Below are 23,746 nucleotides of genomic sequence, written 5' to 3'. Positions count from 1 at the left end.
TATTGTGTGGTAGGATGTGGTACTGTGTGGTGGGATGTGGTACTGTGTGGTAGATGTAGTAGTGTCTGGTAGGATGTGGTATTGTGTGGTAGGATGTGGTACTGTGTGGTGGGATGTGGTGCTGTGTGGTAGATGTAGTCTTAACCAAGTCTTAACACGCTTCTATAGCAAACAAACTGGAAAACATAAAACAAACGGAAGATCTTATTGCGTTGTCTTTATTTGATTGTCTCGATACTAGTATACAAGTGAAAATGAATAAGTAAACACATATTGGAATGATATCTTTTACATCTGGCCAACTGTTGTGAAAGAGGAAACTGTACAAAGTTTCGTACAGACACGCCCACTCAATCACATAGTAACCACATGCTCTCTTTGCTAATCTCACACAATTTCACCCCACAATGTCCGCCATGTAAGTCGATACCACTTGATGAGGCACCTGGACATGTTTCCGTGGTAACCGTCCTGTTTTACTTTGTAACAGCTCTTTGGGCACTTGATTTGATATGTAGCTCTCTATCGTATTGTACATCATAAACAGTTCTGCTACTTTCCACCCGTCAACTTCTAATATGTATTTCTCTTCACACATCGAACTTCTCTCTAATCAAACCAGCCTAATGAACCCCTCCCGTATCTCATCAGAATAAAAACTGCCGAAAAAAAAGTACATCCCAAATGTTTTCTCTAGACAAACCTGTTCAGTGAAAGTACAGCCTCCATGCTCTCTCTGATAAAAGTACAACCCCAATGTTTTCTCCAAATAAGTTTGCCCCAAATTGCCCAAATTACGATCCCCAATGCTCTCTCTAAACAAACTTACCCAATGAAAGTACGACCCCCAATGCTCTCTATAAACAAACTTACCCAATAAAAGTACGATCCCCAATGCTCTCTCTAAACAAACCTGCCCAATGAAAGTCCGACCCCCAATACTCTCTCTAAACAAACTTGCCCCATGAGAGTACGACCCCCAATGTTCTTTCTAAACAAACCTGACCAATAAAAGTACGACCCCCAATGCTCTCTCTGAACAAACCTGCCCCATGAAAGTACGATCCCCAATGCTCTCTCTAAACAAACTTGCCCAATGAAAGTACGATCCCCAATGCTCTCTCTAAAAAAAACTTGCCCTATGAAAGTACGACCCCCAATGCTCTCTCCAAACAAACCTGACCAATGAAAGTACGACCCCCGATGCTCACTCTGAACAAACTTACCCAATGAAAGTACGAACCCCAATGCTCTCTCCAAACAACCTTTCCCAATGAAAGTACGATCTCAAATGCTCTCTCTAAACAAACTTGCCCAATGAAAGTACGACCCCCAATGCTCTCTCCAAACAAACTTGCCCAATGAAAGTACGACCCCCAATGCTCTCTCCAAACAAACCTGCCCAATGAAAGTACGATCCCCATTGCTCTCTCTAAACAAACTTGCCCAATGAAAGTACGACCCCTAATGTTTTCACTAAATAAACCTGTTTAATGAAAATACGATCTCTTATGCTCTCCTTAAACAACCTTGTCCAATGAAAGTAAGATCCCCAATGCTCTCTCTAAACAAACCTTCCCCATGAAAGTACGACCCCCAATGCTCTCTCTAAACAAACCTGCCCCATGAAAGTACGACCCCCAATACTCTCTCCAAACAAACCTGACCAATGAAAGTACGACCCCCAATGCTCTCTCCAAACAAACCTGCCCCATGAGTAGTACGACCCCCAATACTCTCTCCAAACAAACCTGACCAATGAAAGTACGACCCCCAATGCTCTCTCCAAACAAACTTACCCCATGAAAGTACGATCTCTGATGTTTTCTCTAAATAAACCTGTTTAATGAAAGCACGATCTCTTATGCTCTCCTTAAACAATCTTGCCCAATGAAAGTACGACCCCCAATGCTCTCTCTGAACAAACTTGCCCAATGAAAGTACGATCCCCAAAGTTTTCTCTAAACAAACCTGCCCAATGGAAATACAACACCCCTTGTCCCGCATCTCTCAAAACACAGCTGTACAATGACAAAACAACACGCTATTCTGTCTCTTAACAAACCTGTACATTGAAATTATGACCTCAATCCTGTCTCCAAACAAACCCTCAACGCACGTAAAAAGAACGTGGTTGGCTCGGATATCTAAATTGTGAATACAAATGTAACATTTGTGACATTAAGAATAATTCAACGCACTTATCCATTTGCTCCAGGGGGTAGTGAGAGCTAAAAATTACAACACACACACACATAAGCGGCTGGAACACAGATCACGGTGTCTAAATAAGCCTACTGACAGAATACGTTCGGGAACGTGTGTTTATCAGCTTAATCTCTGAACACCCCTGAAGGAATCTTGTTAGTTCTACTCATCAAGTAAGAAGGGACAGAGTTGTTAGAAGAAAAAGCCCCAGGAATATTAGGAAGAGTAGACGGTCGATGACAAGTGCGACCTCCCGCCATTCCGAGTCGTTGTGTCTGACAACCTGATCCGCAGAGTATCTTCCAACGAGCATGCGCAAATTGCGCGAGACCTCCTTCAGCTCGCTTTCGCCGTCCTTCAGGGGTGTGACATCGGAGTCGTGGTCGGGGTAGTCGGCCGAGGCCTTCATGGACACGAAGCTGGCAGTGTGGTCCACGTTGTTGTAGGGGTCCATACAGAGCCATCGACGGAGGCCGTATCGACCTAGCAGCATCTGAACAGACACATCGTAATTAATCAGAATCGGCACGGGACTTGATATCATTAGCAGTATGGGGATGTTTGGATACTCGTTCTCCACTACGTTTTGTCCGACATTATCAATACATTGATCGTAGGGAACTTCGCAAGCTCATTAGGACCAGGATAGCACTTTGTACCAGGGGATTTATTCTTCAATACGCCATACTCAAAGTAAACTCCCTTTTTTTAAGTTTTCACTGTTTTGCAACGGAACTACGTTTCTATATTCGCATAAATGATTATTCTTTCTGAGACAGAAAACCAGTTTTGAAAATGTATTTTGGCATCAAGTTCAAATATCTCTAAAATTCATAAACAAATATTCAAATTTATTTCATTGAAATGTGTTAGTTGTCAATTTCGTAATTAATTAGGATAAATATTCTTAATATAAATATTCTATATAGTAGATGCATATTTATATTCCGTAACAAATTGGACGAATCGAAACATCTAATAGATGATACGTGAAAGACATAACTGTTCAAGTAACGTCAATTCACAAAAACTCGTGAAGATCCGGGGTAGAATAGATCTTCAACAACCCATGCTTGCCGTAAAAGGTTCTGTACAAGTCTGTACAATTCGACATACTTGCCGTGAGAGGCGACTATGCTTGTAAGAGGCGACTAACGGGATCGGGTGGTCAGGCTCGCTGACTTGGTTAATGCATGTCATCGTTTCCCAACTGCGTGGACCACTGCTCATGATGTCAATCACTGGATTGTCTGGTCCAGACTCGATACTTTACACAGACCACCGTCATATAGCTGGAATACTGCTGAGTACGGCGTTGAGCAACAAACAATTCACAAAAGAGGATTGGGTGGACATAGATTGGGTCTAAGGTCCAGTAAGCCTGTGCGCAATAATGTTTCCTTGAGCCGTGTCAGGATCCGCTGAATTGCTCTGATTATTATCCTTGATCTGTCAACATCACATTCGTGCGCAAGGGACTGAATAATAAGCAAGCGTTTTGGAAATATATAACGCATTAAGCTGACACTCTGTGATATTACAGAATATTGTTACGTGTTACGCTCTTAGCATACACTTACAGTTCATCTTATTCACTGAGTTCATCTTGGTAAAAAAGTCACCAATGTGTTAAATGTATCTGTGGTCCCGTTCCTTACGCACAAACTATCATGACAGCATGTTAAGGCTATCTAACACAATAAAAAATAGCATCATTCTAAACAGTGGTTTGCTTGCACTTAAACGACGTATGAACTGGCCGTTTCCTTCCCTTCCCCTGTTTTATTGTGCAGGTTCCGTTTTAAAGCACATTGTCGATCATGAAATGACTCATCTCGTAAAAAGCACAATGTTAAGGCCACTTAACTGAAGTATTCTATTATTTATACACGCCATATAAATGAACATATTTCAGGTTAAAAAATGATATATTCGCTCAAGAAATCTGAAATGTCAAAAAGCCCGTCGTAATAAATACGTCATAATTAAATATCCACGATGAAACAAGAAAATACGCTGATTACCAGTATCTGATATTTTGAAAACCTATTCATCTCAAATACATCATATTCCGAGAGTTTTCATGCCATTTTCCTAAATTTTCTAAAGGTGTCTGAATCTTTGCTTGACCGGAACTGATATTGTGAACAACCATGGTACATATAATTGTTTGAGTTGTGCCTTTTACGTTCGTGGTGACGTCATTCTGGGCATGTTTATTTTGTCCAGTTGTTTGTTTTTTTTTTGTTTAACGCCGCACTCAGCAATATTCCAGCTATATGACGGCGGTCTGTCAATAATCGAATCTGGACCAGAAAATTGACATCATGAGCATCGATCCACGCAATTGGAATACGATGACATGCATCAACCAAGTCAGCGAGCCTGATCACCCAATCCCGTTATTCGCCTTTTACGGCAAGCATGGGTTGCTGAAGACCTATTCTATCCCGGATCTTCACGGGTCTCATGTTTGGAAGTTGTAATTAACTCATAAACATTTGTTTAAGGCAACATGATGAGATCAGGAGTGGACGCTATTAAGGGATTGACGTCCCTTGAGGGGACCGGGGTAATTGATACGTATTAACAAAAGACACCCTGCTGATAAAACTGATAACATCAGCTAGCTACAGAAGTTAGACTGTGACCGGCCTTTAAGGATAGAAAATCTATGGTTGGGATGTCAAGTGCAAATAGCATTATCTGTAATGTTGCAAATACAAGACGTTCAGGTGAGCTACAGAACCTCGTGGCTTTTTGTAACATTAAAGAACTCACTGAACCTGTGGTTGTTGCATAAGTAACATTCATGCATTACTAGATTACGTTGATGTAGCATGCACTGCATTCAAACATTGTATTTGCAGTGATCTGTATGCACTGAAGGAACCCTGTTTGACAGTCACAGAACAAGGAGGCATGATGTTACATCGTACATCAACACGTAGATGATAAGATCAAATAAGTATGATTAGATAAAAGTATGAAAACAAATTATCTACATAGCAGTAAGTATGCCTTGAATGGTGATGACTTCGGTATTAATATCGTCGTGCTAGACACCATACAGATTATAATGATATACGAGTTGTCTCCCTTTTCGTTTACTGACACAAGAATAAAATATTTAGCAAGAAAGGGTACAGTCTTTCAAAGTATTATTTGTATTTGGCTTTGAATTTGGGTTCTCCCCGCAGTATAGTAGAAGAACACCAAATTTTCTATTTCATAAAGTCTGTTGCATTTTGAGCTTTCGGTTCAACAAGGAATGGTTCTAACTAAACTGGGCCCCGTCTCTTAGTATCACAAGTTTATAAGACGCGCATGGAGAGTGCCTTGGATACGTTTTGACCGCACATTTTGTCAGTGTGTCAGTTTGTGAGTGAGTGAGTGAGTTGGGTGGGAGGAAAGTCCGAAGTAATGCAGGTCTCAGACGTTTACCACTTCGGTGAAACCCACGAGCACGGGTATGGTACTGACAAACCTAGAAACATAATTGGGGCGAACCGGGATTCGACCCCACAATCATAGGTTTCTGGCTTGCTCAAGGGACGCAACTCTGCACAGCGAATCGCGGCGCCTTAGACGACTGGGCCCTATTTTGTCAAAGACTTAATGCCATTGATTTATACCTAACATTTCGCAGACAGTGATTAAATATCTTCGAGGGTTATTTAAACAAATGCAAACATTAACATTCTTCAAATAACTCAAATAATTTGTTTTCACCCTTTCCCGAGACCCTGAAACAAGGAAGTGTTCTTATAAGTATTTTACAGCAGTATTTAGGTGCCAACGTTTGGACAGTTTCTTCTGACTATATAAATACATGTAAAAAGTATATATATGTTAGTAGTTATCCTAAATGGGCAACTTACCGCACTCAGGCAAGTGGGGACAGATTTCCCTGTGCTGCCTCTCCGTGACGTGGACGTCACCAGCGACGCCATGATGATGCTCACGCTGGACAGCGCCATTGTTACGACGTAGAACACCGCTGTCAAATACATTGGACTGTAAGTGATGTGGATGGATACTCTGCATATTTACACATTGACGTGTGTGCAAGCCGTAAATGTGTTAATACATGGTTTCAAGTATTGCCTCTTTCTTTCAACATTGGAATATGAAAAATGTTGCAATTTATTATATTATGATTCCAAAGCAGATCGGAATTTAAAACTTATCGTTGTGATTGTCACGCAGGTCCGGAGAAATTAACCTCCGAGGAATTATATACAAACCTCTTTAAACCCTGCATATGAGATCATGGCGTATGCAACGGAAGGTGACAATCCTACAAGGTCGCATGTCTGTGTATGCTTATACATCAGCGGTGAAATATTCTTCATTACATCTTTAGTGAGCTATCCCTGTAGCTATATCTCCCCACCGCCCTTCCAGCACCATATAAAGACAAGCCTCTTCACCGATCTAACTGTTTGATCACAAGACAACACATTTACCACATCCTGACCATGACGTCAGTGGAGGGTCAAACCCCCAGCTTCATCGGAAGTATGCTGGCGCTGGCTGTTCAAAGCCAGATAATATCCCCAAGATGTATCTGATTTAAACTGTACATATTTTTATTCAATGAATCTGGATCGGTAAACAAGGCAAAACGCTTATGTTAATACCTCTCCAGTACAAGTTAAATTCATCAAGGCATTAAACAAAGATGTATCTCAGAAATGCCTTCAGAGATGTATTGAAGAAACGTCTAACTAGTTTAATGTGTAGAGGATCGAGATGAGATAAATACCTATGTTTGGGGTTTCGGACCTGTTGGGACCGAGGACGTCACAGAAATGTTTCAGCAACACGGTCAAGCAGATGAGGACACATGCACCTGTAACACAAATATGGACAAACTAGTTTTTGGTGAACAAAACTGAAATTAAACTGAATAGATTTAATATGTTAAATTTGATCTTAAAACACCTCTCTTCGAGCACTATTCCCATTGACACTGCGGTGCTGGTTTTAAGGGATTTCGGAGCAAACCGCTATCACCAGTACGTCAACCGCCTCCGTGGTCTAGTGGTAGAACGTCCGCACGGAGACGGTCCGGGGTTCCATCCGCGGCCACGTCATACCAAAAGACGTTAAAGATGGTACTTGTTCATACCCTGTCTGGCGCTCGGCATTAAGAGGCTGAAACAAGGACTGGTCGGCTCGGGGTCAGTATACTGTGTCTGAGTTGGGTATTCATGTTAAACTGCGGCTGGTATCTCAGTGGGCTAGCACTATAAATCGGCATCAGTCCGGACTAGTACAAGAGCCACACACACGTGTATGCACGTCGCTATGTAAGTGCGATAATCATGGACGCGACGTCAAACCCCATTTCACCTCACCTCACCTGTTCTGCAGCATGCATGCTCACCTGAGCATGCCCCTGTGTTGTGTGGTCGTATAACGCTGTATAAATGACCTGTTTATATTAATATGTAAAGTAGAAGTACCTAGAGTTGTCTTCCCTGTGGAGTCGACGTGAAGCAGGAAGATGACAGGAACCAGAAGAGCAATCAGCACGGCAGGCCCGACAACCACGCAGTGGTAAAACTGGGATTTCCGCGCCAGGCGAATGCTCACACTAATGTAGTCGACGAGTTCTGGATCATACAGCTGACCAATGGTTCTCTTAACAGTGCTCGCTTTCGCCGTCCATTGACTGCCGACGTTGGCCTCTAGGTGAGCCTGGTCATCAGTGACGTCATGTCCGGGGTGCAGGAAATGGAGTCTGATGAGTTGGGATGAGTAGGACGTGTCCAGCAACGTTATATGGCACACGTGGGAGTCGTAGGGGAACTTGCTGATGTTGATGGGGCACCTGCTTCTGACTCGGTAGTGGGAGTACAGAGCTACATCGCCAGTGGATGCTATAGACGCTAGGTCGTGGGACAAGTGTTCAAAGGAGCCATACATCCTGCAACAAAGAGACTGGGGGCATCAGAGTACCATGTATACAGTCAGCATCTCAAACCATTTCAGAGGGATTGAGTGAATATGCTTTAACTCCGCTTTGAGCAATATTCCAGCAATATCACGGCGTGGGACACCAGGAATGGGCTTCACAAATTGAGCCCATGTGGGAATCGAACCCAGGTCTTCAGCGTGACGAGCGAACGCTTTAAACACTAGGCTACTCCAACGCCCCCTATTTCGGAGAGGATGTACTTTTATATGATTGTAAACAGCAAAACAACTACGATGGATGTGTCTCTGGGTAAGAAACAGTGTTGGCATCAAACCGAATGTGATGATTAACCATAATAGACAGTATTCATGCAAACCATGAACTCCCATACTTTAACAGAAACTTAAAATTACATCTTTGCGAGGCAAGAGAGTTAACTGACTGAAAAAGTCCGGTTTCCACCCTTATCGATCTAGGCTGGAATTTCTGGGCTCGATCGTAGCGCCACCAGTGGCTATTGCGAGTTATGTCCCTTCTGTGTCACTCTTATTGACCAATCAGATTCCACCACTCATATCACTTGCATTAGCTTCAAACGTAATAACGGCGCCCTGTCAAGACGTTCTAATCGATAATCAAGATTTATATTGTGATATAACGGCCTTACTTTGCGAAGTGCATCAAACCACGTGAGTGCCTTGATTACAAACATGAAAATCAGTTGACGCCGAGTTGGCGGTACACATGCTTTGCAAATCCTGCAATCGACAGAAATCTGCACGGCAATTTATGAACCGGATGTCAATTTCGTTGCACGATTATCATTGGACTATGCACGGACTCAAATCACTGAGCACCTTGATTAAAAACATAATAAGATTTGGAAAATATCTGTTGACGAGTTGGAGGTGCACATGCTTTGCAAATCCTGCAATCGACAGAAAACTGCATGACAGTTTACGAACCGGATTTCGATTTTGCGCGATTTTGATTGGACTATGCAAAGACTCGTTAGTCCAGCCAAAATATAACTCCATAATTCCAGCCTTATTCGTCAATGGAGGAAATTGGACATTTATAGTCAGTTAACTCCCTCGCCTCGGGAAGATGTAAAATTATGACAATGGTAACGTTAACTACGTGGAACGGGGCTCAGACTTTTTAGAGGTAATTGTGTGAGGTGCTCGAGACATATTACCCTGAATGTTTTATCTGGGCATCCATTGCGTGGAACTACGAGGTGTTGTAAAAACTTACGTGTGTAACATGCTGAAGTCGGGCTTCCAGATCTGCGAGGCAGGCACCGACAACGCGGACACACCACCATAGTGACTGGTGTTCCAGCTCAGACGGTAGTCTCGCCAAAACTAAAACAGTTGTGAAACTTGAATTTCATGTAAATAGATACCAAGAGACGAAATATGTAATTGTACCGCGATTGGCAACACTTTGTAGCTTTCATCTAAGACCTCTACTGGCACCCCGAGTTATGAACCTCAGTGAACCTCAGTGAACCTCAGTGAAGGTAAAATTCTCAGTTCATACTGTATGGACCCGTGAAGATCCGGGTTACAATCTTCAGCAACCCGTGCTTGTCTTTGGTCAGGCTTGGTTGATACATGTTATCGTTTCCCATTTGTGTGGATGGATGTTCATGATATCAATCACTGGACTGTCTGGCCCAGACTCGATTATTTACAGACCGCCTACATATAGCTGGAATAATACTGAGTGCGGCGTTAAACAACAAACAAACAAACAAATCATACTGAGAACAACTATACTGCTTGCTGTAACTGTTTATGAAGACTCTTGCCAGCATCGCATTGCTGTCAGTGCCATTGGCTTGACGGTGCTACATCGCGGCAAAAGAAGACATGATTGATCTACGTCATTGAACAATTAGGATAATTCTTTATTCAAAGTCCTACATTACACATAGGGCAATATCAATGTCACTGTTACCGTGTACCTCAACATTTTATATCAAGGAGTTCATACAAATGTATGGCCGATGCAAAACAATCATATTCTTTAATGATACACGGCATACCCTTGTTGAGAAAACACAAGCACTCTCACCATTTACATGAGTGACAGAATCGAACCTATACCGAGCTCTGTGACGTCATAATCACGTGGATTGAACCCCAATATGGATTCCCATACAGTTTGGCTGAGATTTGGAACGGTCTGATATTCATTAGTATATTGGCCGTCATTACTTACCGTCTTTAATAATAACGATGCGGACAGCTCTTGTGAACTTTCATCCTGAAAGAGGACAAAGTATGTATTAATCAGTAAAAAGTGAACTCAAACTTCAGATTAGGTTAGCAAGTTACCCCCAAAACAATGAACCAATCACTGACCAGATCTGTGATGGCGGTGACCACGACGGCCAGTCTGATGGTGAGAGTCTCGTTGATGCCGGCGGGTCGTAGGTGGCGGATGTAGTGGTGGTCGTCAAGGAGATGGGAGAACAGGTGGGACTCATGGTCTAACTCCTCATGGACCTCCTCCTCGCTGGGGTGACCTGGCGAACAACATATAGCTGAATAACGCACATATCACACCGTGATGCAACAACTACATGTAGCAATACAACACTACATCAGGGGGCACGGGTGGCTCAGTCGTCTAAGGCGCTGCGATTCGCTGTGCAGAGTTGCGTCCCTTGGGCACGCCAGAAACCTATGATTGTGGGTTCGAATCCCTGTTCGCAACGATTCTGTTTCTAGGTTTGTCAGCACCATACCCTTGCTCGTTGGTTCACCGAAATGGTTAACGTCTGAGACCTGCATCACTTCGGGCTTTCCTCCCACATTAAGCTGACACGCCGTGATATAACTGGAATTATGTTAAAAAGCCAACTCACTCACTCACTAAACACTACATCAACACCGTGTGTTATCGATACAACTGTTTGCCACAACTGATTACTGCTGCAAATATAATATTCCAATTTATTCCGAAAACTAATCCTAATCCTAATTAGTTTACGATTCGACTTGAGATGCATCTCACTTCATATATATTGCTTACAGATGCACAACCCAAATATATTGTTCCAATTTATTTCGAAAAGTAATCATTATCTAAATTAGTTTGATATTCGACTTTGATGAATCTCAGTTCATATATATTGCTAACAGATACACAACCCAAATATATTTGTCACTTGGAATTCTACTGTTGTGCTTTGGCACACTATGGAACCCGGGCATAGCAGTCATTTAAATTTTCTTCAAAACTACACCTATGTCATGCTTTGATCAATATAGTCATTCGACCCACAAGTACATCACACCTACGAATGTTCCTGTAATACGACTGCAAACAAAGGGTGAGTATCAGTATGATTCTAGTGTATATATACATAGTAATATACAAATGGAATTGAAGAGATGGATTTTTTTAAGTATTCATTTCGTCAGTTCATCCAACTTGTATAAGTTAAACAAATCAGTTGAACATGAACTCTGAGACTTGTTGTCACTGCGGCTGCTAGATACGGTATTATTAGGAGTATTGTAAAATTCAGATCTCTCAACCTCTGTTACGCTGTCCCAGGTAGACAAAATATTAGTGATCTCACCATCCCCCCTTCTTGATGATCTGTTTCGTTATACATTGAATCAGAATTTCTTCTAGGATTGACAAAATCAAACCAAGGCGATTTGTTTAATTTTAGCTTCATTTTTCAATATCGATCAAATAGCCACTTCCCTTCCACAGATTGACGCACCTGAACCAGACATAAAAGAGAAGAGTGAAACCGCCTCATCTGTTTTATATTTAGATTTATGCGTAGAGATACGAAGAGGCAATAGGGTATCCACAACCTATAACAAGGGGGATGAATTCAACTTTCTAATGGTTAAATTTCCGTTTACGTGTCGCAGTATTCCAGCAGGTCCAGTCTTTGGTTTTACCTTTCACAACGCTTGAGGTACAATCGAGCGTGTTCTATCGACGAAGATTGCATAGCGCGTCATACGATTCTTGCTCAAAAGGTGTTTCATGATGGTTACGACAGTAAAATGCCCTAGTAAGGATTTCAAAAGATTTGATGGTAGACATGTGTAGGACATTGACGAATCAGTGCCAAGCGTTATGTCCGATACAGTTCATTGTTTTGACTTGTACCATATGTTCCCGTGTTTTGTGTCAGGGAAAACTCTTGTATTGCCTTTGCATGTGTTTGTGATGTTTCCACAGATGGGGCAGGATAGGCTCCCCATTTTAAGAACACCTGGTAGCATCACTAATTTAGAGTAATCCATGAACACATGCCTGTGACGTGTTTGAAGTCGTACAAGGATTCTGCATTTAATAGCAGAGATTTCTTATGATTGTGGAAATGGTTCTTTGGTTCAAAGTCTTTAGACTTATAGTACGCTGCGGGAGATACATTCCTGTATTTGGTCAGTATAACTATAATGTTTTCATGTTTTTACAAGACAATGATGTATCCTACGTCCAAGTCTGTTTTCGTCTTGTATCAGTAAATTGTCAAATGAGCTTGTGTATAACAAGAGGGATGACTTTAACTTTCCAATAGTCAACTTTCCCTTTATGTCGAGCAATATTCCAGCAGCTGCATCCTATGGAGTCGACATTTCACAAGTTTTGAGATACAACCCATCATGCTCTTTTTGCGAAAATTCAACAGAGCGTCATCCGATTCTTGCTAAAAAGTTGTTTGATCAATGTGACAACATTCAAGGCTTCAGTAAAGCTTTCAAAAGGTTTTATGGTAGACATGTGGAGGATATTTCCAAATTTGCGAATCAGTGACAAAATTGTGTCCTTTTTTTACTTGTACCACATGTTCCCGCGTTTTTTGTCAGATGAACAATTGATGGGCCTTTGCGTGTGTTTGTGGCGAACGCCACCGGTTGGGCGGGATACGTTCGCCTTTTTGACGAAAACATGGTATCATCGCTACTCAATAATAATTCATAAAAATTATTTTGTTCCTTGTTTAACAGTGATCCATGCATATAATGTTCACCGATATTAATTTGGCTTTTACGCCCATTAGAGTCTGTTTTGAAACGAGACTGGTTATTGATGTTTGGCTTTTACGCCTATTACGCCCTGTTTTGAAATGAGACTGGTTATTGATATTTGGCTTTTACGCCTATTACGCCCTGTTTTGAAACGAGACTGGTTATTGTCTAGCGTTGACGATATACATTTATAAGAATCCGTTTGTGGCTAGATGATGGTTTTGTTGAATTTCAGGATCAGTATCAATAATACAAGCACTGATCAACCGAAATGTTATCATAAGCCATTGCATTTAGGTATCCATCTACATACATCAGGTCAAAGTATATGCGTATCAATATAGCCAAATGAGTGATTAAAAATATGCTCTCAGTTGTTAAAAGAAAACAACTGTGGATGCATCATATCCAACTTACATCAGAAAACACACTGATCCACTGAAAACACAGTTCACCTGAAAGGAGTATTTTCACATTTGAATATTCTAAAACAAGTAAAACTAACCATTCCCTGTGTCACGCAAAAGGAACAAATTCAGGCCAATTGGTTGCAGGGGGCATGTCAAAACATTAAATATCAATATGTGAAAGAAAATGAAGCACACGTTCAGAAGCGCATCCAGTAACAAAAGTACCAGTCTCTGACAGAGTCATCCTACCCGCATTGTTTGCATACTAAATCACAAAATCAACGTAGTGGTTAGGAATGTTTGAAATATCCCCTCACGTTCTGTGGCAAGTTCTCAGAGAGCATCATAAAAAATAGTTTGATTTGCTTAGTCCTTGCCTTTACATCGTGACGAGAAGATGACAAGAAATAAACCACTGACTTTCTTTTAAAAAAAAAACACGAATACGAAATATCAATTACAAATTGTACGAGCAAACATGGATTGAGATGGGTGATATAAAAATGGCTATCGCCAGGGTCATCTTTGTTTCAGCATCAGAATTCTATGAACATGTCTTTAGGACTCTCGTGGGATCACCGACAGACTAACTGTTTCACGTACTCAAATATTGCCAGGTCACTTGAAACAAGGGACTCATTTATGAAAGGTCATATCCAATTCATTATATGCATATAAAACGTGTCATGCATTCTTAACAATGTCCATGTGTGAGAGCGTGTGCATAAATATTGTTAGGGTCCGAAGAACCTTGTATCCGCTATGATTCTAATCAGCGCTCTATTTTGCACTATCCTGCGAGAAACGTCTGAAATGAATATTGTCAGGGTGAGCTTTGTGAATTACCATATTCGACGTAATAAGCGCCCCGCTCTAATAAGCGCCCACGGCGATATTTGCTAATATATTGGCTAGTGAACAATCCCAATTGGCACCCCTTCCGATTGATAAATGTACACAAGACCTATTTTTTTCGCGTATAATACGCATTCGTGTGTTATATGCACCCTTAATTATGGGCAATTAAATTCTGGAAAATATATCTGTCGTACATAAACATTTCAGGCAGTCGGCATCAACCACGAAATTTATTTTTCAACTCTGTTTTTCTTTTCACTAAAAATAATATTCTAATAAGACGCCACGCCCCCCCCCCCCCCCCCCCCCCCGTCAAAGGCTGAACATTTTATTGCGATAGTAAGGATGGTTATATCAAACGGAATGTACTGCATGATATTTAGTTTCATATATTGCTTTTAAGCTGACAGTGTAAACGTTTAGATGTGAAAACAGACATGTACAAAATTGAATAAAGCCATGATATGTCCTCAATATATTGATGCCTAGTATAGAACGAATATACTACCTGATCATAGTGAAATGCCGAATCCATACGCGTAAGTTGGCGGAATCAAATCGCGACGAAAATTATCATTACTCCAAAAACTATGTTCATACAGCTGTTCTATGCTACACAGAGCGAAACCAAACTAAATAAGCAAACCATATCGTCCATTGAAGGAGGCATCTCCAATTACTGAGAGTATCAACAGCACAAGGCCATTTGTGTTTTTTGGCGCAATATATAAACCAATAGGATTATGAATGCAGAGTTTCATGCTTATATTATCATTTTATCATCCCTAATGTCATTTCGATTTCACAGAAACTTAATTTAGTTCCGTTATTCGCATCAAAATATCACACAGTAATATACAAGTATTTTGTTTCAATATGCCAGCACAATTTTAATTTCCGAAATTAATATAAAAGAGTGCAAGAGTGCAGTATTGATAATCCACCGAAACAGATTCCATTTGGCGTAAACTGTATTACAGCTGTGAAATCTATGAATGAACCACTGCAAATAGGCGATGACACCAGGTGTTCGCGAAAAGGGCACGCAAGTCCTACCAGTGAGGAAGTGAGTATGGTTTTACGCCGCTTTTTGTCCTACCAGTAGCGCCCGCCATTCACACAATTTGCATAAAAGGTTTAAACATAATGCCTGGCGCCACACAGCTGTACCCCTGCCATGCGACGGCGTCCTGAACACAAACCAGGCAACCGTGTAAACCAGAGACCCGATAGAGCATTTACTGATTTTGTTAAAACGAAAAAAAACGATGTGTTCATTTTGCTTTGTGCAGGTACAGAGATTCTGCTGCTGATAAGTAAAGAAAAACGATTAAGAAACATATTCGTATTGCAACACAGTGGGGGACAAGTTTTTATGTCTCTGCCCTAACATTTCTTTTGTAGTTGACCTAGCAAAGATAGAAATATAATCTCCAGAAACATTATGGCTGTGTAATACTTTTTGGCAAAACGTGAAAGAAGACAAGAACGAATAATAATGGTATGTTTAACATGTATATATGCGATATTACATACACACGTATATTTATATTTATATATACAGTTGAGATACACATAAATAAATTGACAGAAAATTTCCATATTCAGCAGAAATATCTACGATTGTACAATTTCCACTATATCATAAAAATGAGTTGATGAATCACAATTGCAGAGAGTGATGTCAATCCGAAACTGTATGTACATGTCCAAATATGAAACAGATGAGGTGGTGTCATTAGTCTCTTTTTGTGTACAGTCTTCTGTATAGTGTTTTGTTACCCTGTGACATACTTTCAAAGGCTTCGGCAAATGGGTTTTTTCACATTAACCGTAATAATAAGTATCTTTCAAACAAATTTGTGTATGGAATTTGAATTTTTGAATTTTTCTGTGTACTATTGAAGAATAGGGACACTCTTGTAAACAAGTTGACAGTACTTTGATGTTGCACAGGAATTGAACAAATGCACCAGTGCACGAAAAAGTGCTTGACAAATACACGGCCGATGAAAAATACCAAAGGAAATTGAAAATGCGCCTTTGCAAATCGCAGACAAGAAAAACAAGCTAGAAGACGTTTACATTACAGGAGAACCTGCTCTGTATATTTGGAATTCCACAGTCTATCAAGATTAGATTATCACAGCTTAATTTGACCTTATCAAGTCTATTGTCAAAAACAAACTTTTATGTTCCTGTAATATAGTTTTAAATGAACCAATGACAAGAGGGTGTATTTGACAAATATTGATATGTAAATACTTGATCCTGTCAAATAAAATGTTTATCTCATTCCCCGCTCATTATGAAGGTATCTAACTTGAAGTCACTATCCACGCACGACCAAGAGATGCAACCCTTCACAGCTAACAGAAGCGCCATTGACCACTTGCGTTCTTGGTTAAACGTGGTAATTCAACTGCAGCTGTGCACGTGGTGATACAAAAATAGAGTATCTGTCCATGTGAAAAAGCTCGGTAATACAACAACAAAACATGTGTCGACGTAAAAGAAGCTGATAAAACAACTCAAAAATATTTGTCCATGTGATAAAGGTTGGTAATACAACAATAAAGTATTTGTCCATGCGATAAAGGTTGGTAATACAACAAAAAGTATTTGTCCATGTGATAAAGGATGCTGATACAACAATGAAGTATTTGTCCCTTTTGTAAAGGTTGGTACTGCAACTATAAAGTGTTAGTCCATGTGATATAGGTTAGTAATACAACAATAAAGAATGTGTCCCTCTTGTTAAGGTTGGTACTGCAACTATAAAGTGTTTGTCCATGTGATATAGGTTGGAAATAGAACAATTAAGAATTTGTCCCTCTTGTTAAGGTTGGTACTGCAACTATAAAGTGTTTGTCCATGTGATACAGGTTGGTAATACAACAATAAAGAATTTGTCCCTTTTGTAAAGGTTGGTACTGCAACTATAAAGTGTTTGTCCATGTGATACAGGTTGGTAATACAAAAAAAAGAATTTGCTGCTTTTTTTAAGGTTGCTAATAGAACTAAAAGTGTTTGTCCGTGTGAAAAAGGTCGGTAATACAACAATAAAGTATTTGCCCATGTAAGAGAGGCTGGTAAAACAACTATAAAGTGTCTGTCCATGTGAAACATTTTGGCAACACAACAATAAAGTATTTGTCCCTTTTGTAAAGGTTGGTAATACAACTATAAGGTATTAAACCATATGAAAAAGGTAGGTAAAATAACTATATAGTCTGTCCATGTGATAAAGGTTTGATAATACAATAATATTGTATTTGTCAATGTCGTTAAGACCCGTGAAGATCCGGGGTAGAAAAGGTCTTCAGCAACCCATGCTTGCCGTAAAATGCGACTATGCTTGTCGTAAGAGGCGACTAACGGGATCGGGTGGTCAGGCTCGCTGACTTGCTTGATGCATGTCATCGTATCCAAATTACGTGGATTGATGCTCATGATGTCAATCACTGGATTGTCTGGTCCAGACTCGATTCTTTACACAGATCGTCGTCATATAGCTGGAATATTGCTGAGTGAGGCGTTAAACAACAAACAAACAAACTAACAATGTGGTAAAGGTTGGTAATACAACTATAATGTTATTGTCCATGCGATGAAGGTTGGTAAAACAACTATTAAGCGTCTATCTACGTGGTAAAGGTTCATAATACAACAATATTGTATTTATTCATTTAATAAAGGCTGGTAATTCAACCTATACTACGAGTCTGTGGTTAACAGCCCTGGCCGCGTCGTACAGTACAAAATGAAGCTAACAATGGTACTTGTTACCGTGTCTGGTACTCGACATGAAGGGGATAAACAACTTGAAGAATTGGCCAGTCCGAAGTCACTATACTATGTCTGAGTTGTTATCCATGTCAAACTGCGGCATGGTATCTCAGTGGACTGGTACTATAAAATCGGCATAAGTCCGGACAAGTACAATCGGACACGTGCATACACGTCGCTATACGATTAAAATACTATAAAATACGATGTTAACTATCACTAAACCCTGTCTCACTGTGTGATTAAGTTTGGTTATGCAGCAGTGCAGTTGATAAGATAACATTGATGTCAAACTTCTTTTACACAACGTTTAAGTGCTACTTCCGTCAGATAAAGGATTGCCTTAATGTACATATGTAGAAAGGTAAAATGCAGACATTGTGCATATAGAACGATGGGCCCTTCTTACCTCCAGACGATAAGATGGTGCACAGAAGACACAAAACTTTGAGCAGTCCGCCCTTGTGTATATCCATGTTGAACGGGACGTTGTCATGTGATCAGAAAACGGTTCTGTAATAAGACGGATGTTTGAACTGGAAGCAAACATCCCTTCTCGCTGCAATGTTTGAAGCGTCTCGTCAACAAACAGTGGACATGTTGGCATGTGACCTGCGTTCGGGGAGACAGTGATGGCAGACGTTAACCAACTGCCTTAGTCTCAGAATAGGAATTTAATTATAACCATTATGCATATATCAATAACACCTCTTGATGGACAGTTTGTGTGTGAAACCTGCAACAAGTGTTGGTACACAGTGTGGACTAATACCAGCAATATGCATTTGATACCTGCAATATGCATTTGATACCTGCAATATGCATTTGATACCTGCAATATGCATTTGATACATGCAATATGCATTTGATACCTGCACTATGCATTTGATACCTGCACTATGCATTTGATACCTGCAATATGCATTTGATACCCGCAATATGCATTGTTATAGGGAGCAGAACGATGATAACAATAATATGTTTATTCATATAGTTCCGCGAGGCACGGGCGGGAAGTCCAGTCGTCTGAGCTGCGTCCCTTAGGCACGCCAGAAATCTATGATAGGGGGTTCGAATCCCGGTTCAACCCACTTGTTTCTTTTTTTTTCAGCACCATGTTCGTGGGTTTCACCTAAGTGGTAAACGCCTGAGACCCCCATCACGAATGCGCCTTTCATGATAAGGCACGCCTACATTGTCTTCAGAAACCATGGTTACGTCGTCTTGGTACTTTAAACACGTGCATCCTGCTGATGAAGTTTTACGTGAGAAAGTCGTTTCCACCCCACAGAGTTCATTTAGTTTCATTTCTTCTGTCACGCGTTTTTGTTTTCACAAAAAAATAATGTTCACCGCATCGAAAAACTTACGTTAGGGGTGTTAGCCAATGATGAACAAACCTAAGCCTAGAATGAGTCATAGGAAACTATTATGACAATGTATCGTCGACAGTTCTTGGGTCATGAACATTAACACATATCTTGCACTAGAATGACATTTCTTCAGGACGTTTACTTGATACATAACTGGACCTTTAGAATTACTTCTTAAGAATTTGTAATTTATTAAATTGATAGTAATATCCTGTTAATATATGTGCATATTCGTAACAGGTGAGGTGATATGAGGTGAAATGAGGTTAACGTCGCACTCAAGAATATTGCATTTAGACAGCGACGCGCTTATAACATGGATTCTCTAGTCAGAAATATCATACCGACTACTATTAACCGACCAGTCCTTGTTTTATCGCTTTAATGTCGAGCGCCAGGCAGGGTAACAACAAATACCATTTATTTACGTCTGTTGGTTAGACGCGTCGGGGAAAAACCGAACTATAGCTACAACCCTCTCCGGGAAGACGCTCTTTCAACAAGACCACGGAGATGGTCCATATTCGGAATAAACCATCACTTCATCAGTCCAATTACCATGAACAGTTTTACCAATATTAGAGTGAAAATAATTCTTATTTATGTTTCTTTTCTTGCGATGAACTATTAATATGTAAGGTCCTACAACAAATACATGTACTGATACACACATCGTGTTATCGGCAGTCTGTATAGTACGTCGGGACAACACATCCCTTTGTTTCACAAAAACTAGGAAAGTGTTGTATTTCAAAGAGGTCAAATGTACAATATACACTTTGTTCTCCACTCGAAGGACGATTAGATTAATGCATTGTGTGAGATTATCGGTGTGTACACAGGGCTCCTATCGAAATCTCTATGGAACTCCTTTCCCTCCAGCCTCAAAACCGCACCAAGTATCGCTGTGTGTAAATCCGGACTCAAAACATACCTTTTTTAACGCTACAACTGAATGTGTATATTTTATTATCTTACTGTCCCTCTCTGTTGTATATATGTACATATGTTGTGTCTACACATTGAGAATGTCCCTCGGTGATGTGGAATGTTGCGCTATAGAAATAGCCTTCTTCTTCTTCTCTTCTTCTTCTTCTTCTTCTTATTATTATTATTTACAGATTAAAATATAAAATGCAGCAAAGAGGGTTTGGGCGATCCTGGCACAGTCAGGCTGGTTAGGCTCTTCATCAGCTCAGGGCCCTTGCCCCCTCTACACGCAGCCCAGACAGCGAATGGGACTTTCTCCCAGGAAGCGCTGCCAAGAACTTTTCGGAGAATGTGAAGACTCCCCAACACTGCAGCCTTCTGCATTAACCAGATTGTCAGAAGGGCTGTATTCCTGGGAGCAAACCCGGGTAGTCTCCCAATGTCAGTCAACAGATTGGGAGGTACCAAACCTAAGGCACCGAGAACGATCGGGATTCGGACAACTTGGTACTTGTGATGCAAGCGTGACATTTCGAAAGCGAGGTCTGCATATTTGCCATGTTTTTCCTCAGTCTTGTCAATCACATTAGTGTCAAAGGGGACAGAAAATTCAATGATATAAATGATTTCATTGGATTTATCAAAAAGGACAAGATCAGGTTTGTTTATGTCTGAGGCTGTATACGGGCCTTTTCCAAAGGATTTGTATTTATCATTTTCCATGACGCCCTCTACATATTCCGGGTCGTACCATGGATGGACCTCTATGTCAAAACCACAAGTATGGCGGAGACGGTAATAAAATGATCGAGCCACCCCATCATGTCGCTTTAGACACTGTGTTTGTGCCAAAGATGGGCATCAACTGACAATGTGTTGGACAGTCTCATTAAATTCATTACATAATCTACATTTCATATTCACATTTTGATGCAAAATCACACATTGACGGTTTCGAGTTGGAAGTGACTGGTCCTGAGCAGCAAACAGAAAGCCTTCTGTTTCACTTTTCAGGCCAGACGACTTCATCCAAGCGAAAAACTCTGCAGGATTGCTGATCTTCTCAACACACTACACATAAACTCGATGCAGTGGTCGTTCAGAAAGCCTCTCCTTGAAAAGTCTGGGCCGACTTGACATATATATATTATTATCATTATTATTATTTAAGGCCTCGGTTTAAATGTGGATACAGGTGGTGTGTCGCTACCGATCACCTTAAGCTCGGCGGTCACTGAGTTAGCACCATGCTACGCTGGGAGGTTCTCCCCCATCTGCATGTCCATATCTTTCAGTAGCGGTACGACCCCGAACATACACATAAACCTCACACTGTACGAGGCAGATGCACAGAGTTTTCAGCTTGAATGCCTCAAAATCACAAGTCCTACAAGCGTGTAGTTATTCCGTGCTGAAACCCACAGATTTACATCTTGTGTTATGGTAATAATACAACATACTAAGAGCCCTTAAGGCACTCGCCTGGAAGTAAGTAGATTAGCAACTTCGAAAAGGATGTATTAACTAAAAACTGGAGTATTTGTTGCAAGGTCACACTGTTATGGTCAAGGTCAGCGTCAAAATGATTCGCCCACTGATTGATGAAATTTCAAGTCTTGTCAGCATGTGACGAATCCAGGGCCCAGTTGCACAAAGCAATCTTAGCGCTCAGACTATCGTAATCCCGTGTTATAGGGTCACTAATCTCTTGCTTCTTCTCGGCTGCCTGACACTGGCAGCTGGGGCTCAATTGTCAATTGAGCTTGACAAGCGACTGGGCTACCGTCTGTAAAGACAGCTTAAATAAACTTGGAGGCAATATTTGTTTTACGCATTTTTGAAAACTGATTGGTTACCCGTAATCTATAATGATTTCGACAAAGGACGCATGTTTATTCATTTCTTCAGCCTAAACAAACAGACTAAAAGAACGGTGGAAGCTCATCGGATGTCATCATTTGGAAATACTCCTGATGGTTATAGTTTTGTAATAAAAAAAAGAGTATCCCTGCAGTGAAAGCATTTTTAGATTTCGGATTGCGTGGATAATAAGATTCCTACTCCGTTGTTGTCATCCACGTTTTCTGGTATAATCCTACACTTGTGTGTACTTGTCGTGATTCACTTGATGCTCAGTTAATGAATTTATTTCAGGTATTTCAGGTTCCCATTTGGCATTTCTTGTGCCTGGGATAATTATTCAATCTAAATCCAGGTTTGAAGTGAGGTGAAATATGTGTTATGTAATATGCACGTGGAATCCCAGCAAGGGATCATTCCTAGCCATCACAGGATCAACAGAAAATGCGTTGATTGATTAATCACTGTTATCTTGCACAGTGGATATGTCAAAAGTAAGTGTTTACGTGTCTAGGTTTACTAAAGCAAAGGGAATACACTCACATCATGGCGTGAAGTGCCGATATAAAAACAACATACTTTGTTCAAACCGATAGTACATTGATTGATTGCTCATTGTTATCTAACTCAATGGATTTTTCTTGAAGGGGCACTTATCTAAAGCAATTCCCCGTGACCGGTTGTTTCCTTTGTTATTGTTTTTTTCCCGTGAGTACCCGTATTTATAGCAGAAATCTAGACTGGTTCGCGACCTGTGCTGCGCATTTCCTAAGCGCATTATTCACTTTTTATGGATAGTAATAAAGGCGTGTGGTCACCTTGATCAACAAAATGAAATATAGTTTTTGAGATAATAAGGAAATGTAGGTATCTTTGAGGGTAGCATCGGCAATGGTGACGAAGTTTTGATAAGTCACTTGCTTGGAAATTGTGCGATTTTCGTTTACACTATTTTGACTTGCAACACAAAGTAAATATTTCACCTGAGCATTGCTCATTTTATCGTATGTATATTTTTACAGTCAAAATGTGTAAGATTTTCAATTAGGAAATTTATTAAACGCTTAATATTCAGACATATGCGCTTCACATGGCGCAGCACAGGTCGCGAACTAGTCTAGATTTCTGCTATGTGATCCGGGTACTCACGGGGCCAAACAATAACAAAGGCAACAACCAGTCCCGGGGCATTGCTTTAGATCAGTGCCCCTTTAAAGTATGGGAATTACGATCATCTTAGCGCTAAGATTGCTTTGTGCAACTGGGCCCACGTGTGCTTCGGGGCTCAACCGTGCGAACAAGCGAGGGGTCATACGTACAGCAAGGTGATCACGTTCCGTATCGGCAAGGACAACTTTGACAAAGCGATCGTGTAGT

The 23,746-nt window shown here is 40.7% G+C and overlaps 1 protein-coding gene across 1 annotated transcript; it reads right to left on the bottom strand.

Annotated features, from left to right (window-relative positions):
- Positions 1–212: 212 nt before the first annotated feature.
- On the bottom strand, positions 213–18,715 carry LOC124142179 (neuronal acetylcholine receptor subunit beta-4-like). The gene is made up of 8 exons (XM_046510474.2): positions 18,616–18,715; positions 10,507–10,670; positions 10,364–10,408; positions 9,392–9,501; positions 7,680–8,143; positions 6,977–7,063; positions 6,090–6,208; positions 213–2,701 (listed from the first exon to the last, which is right to left on the bottom strand). Exons 1-8 carry the CDS (start codon positions 18,680–18,682, stop codon positions 2,378–2,380), a joined length of 1,380 nt encoding a protein of 459 aa, XP_046366430.2. The 5' UTR covers positions 18,683–18,715; the 3' UTR covers positions 213–2,377.
- Positions 18,716–23,746: the final 5,031 nt, after the last annotated feature.

This window comes from Haliotis rufescens, unplaced genomic scaffold (genome assembly GCF_023055435.1).
Source record: "Haliotis rufescens isolate VD_foot unplaced genomic scaffold, xgHalRufe1.0.p SCAF_2, whole genome shotgun sequence".
In the NCBI taxonomy this organism is placed as follows: domain Eukaryota; kingdom Metazoa; phylum Mollusca; class Gastropoda; order Lepetellida; family Haliotidae; genus Haliotis; species Haliotis rufescens.
This window is presented reverse-complemented; position numbering and strand designations above follow the sequence as displayed.

Coding starts and splice junctions, on each gene's coding strand:
- LOC124142179 (XM_046510474.2), bottom strand. CDS start 18,682: ATGGATATACACAAGGGCGGACTGCTCAAAGTTTTGTGTCTTCTGTGC. Junction 8,144..9,391: donor GACTTCAGCATGTTACACAC/GTAAGTTTTTAC, acceptor TCTTTGTTGCAG/GATGTATGGCTCCTTTGAAC. Junction 2,702..6,089: donor TCCCCACTTGCCTGAGTGCG/GTAAGTTGCCCA, acceptor GTGTCTGTTCAG/ATGCTGCTAGGTCGATACGG.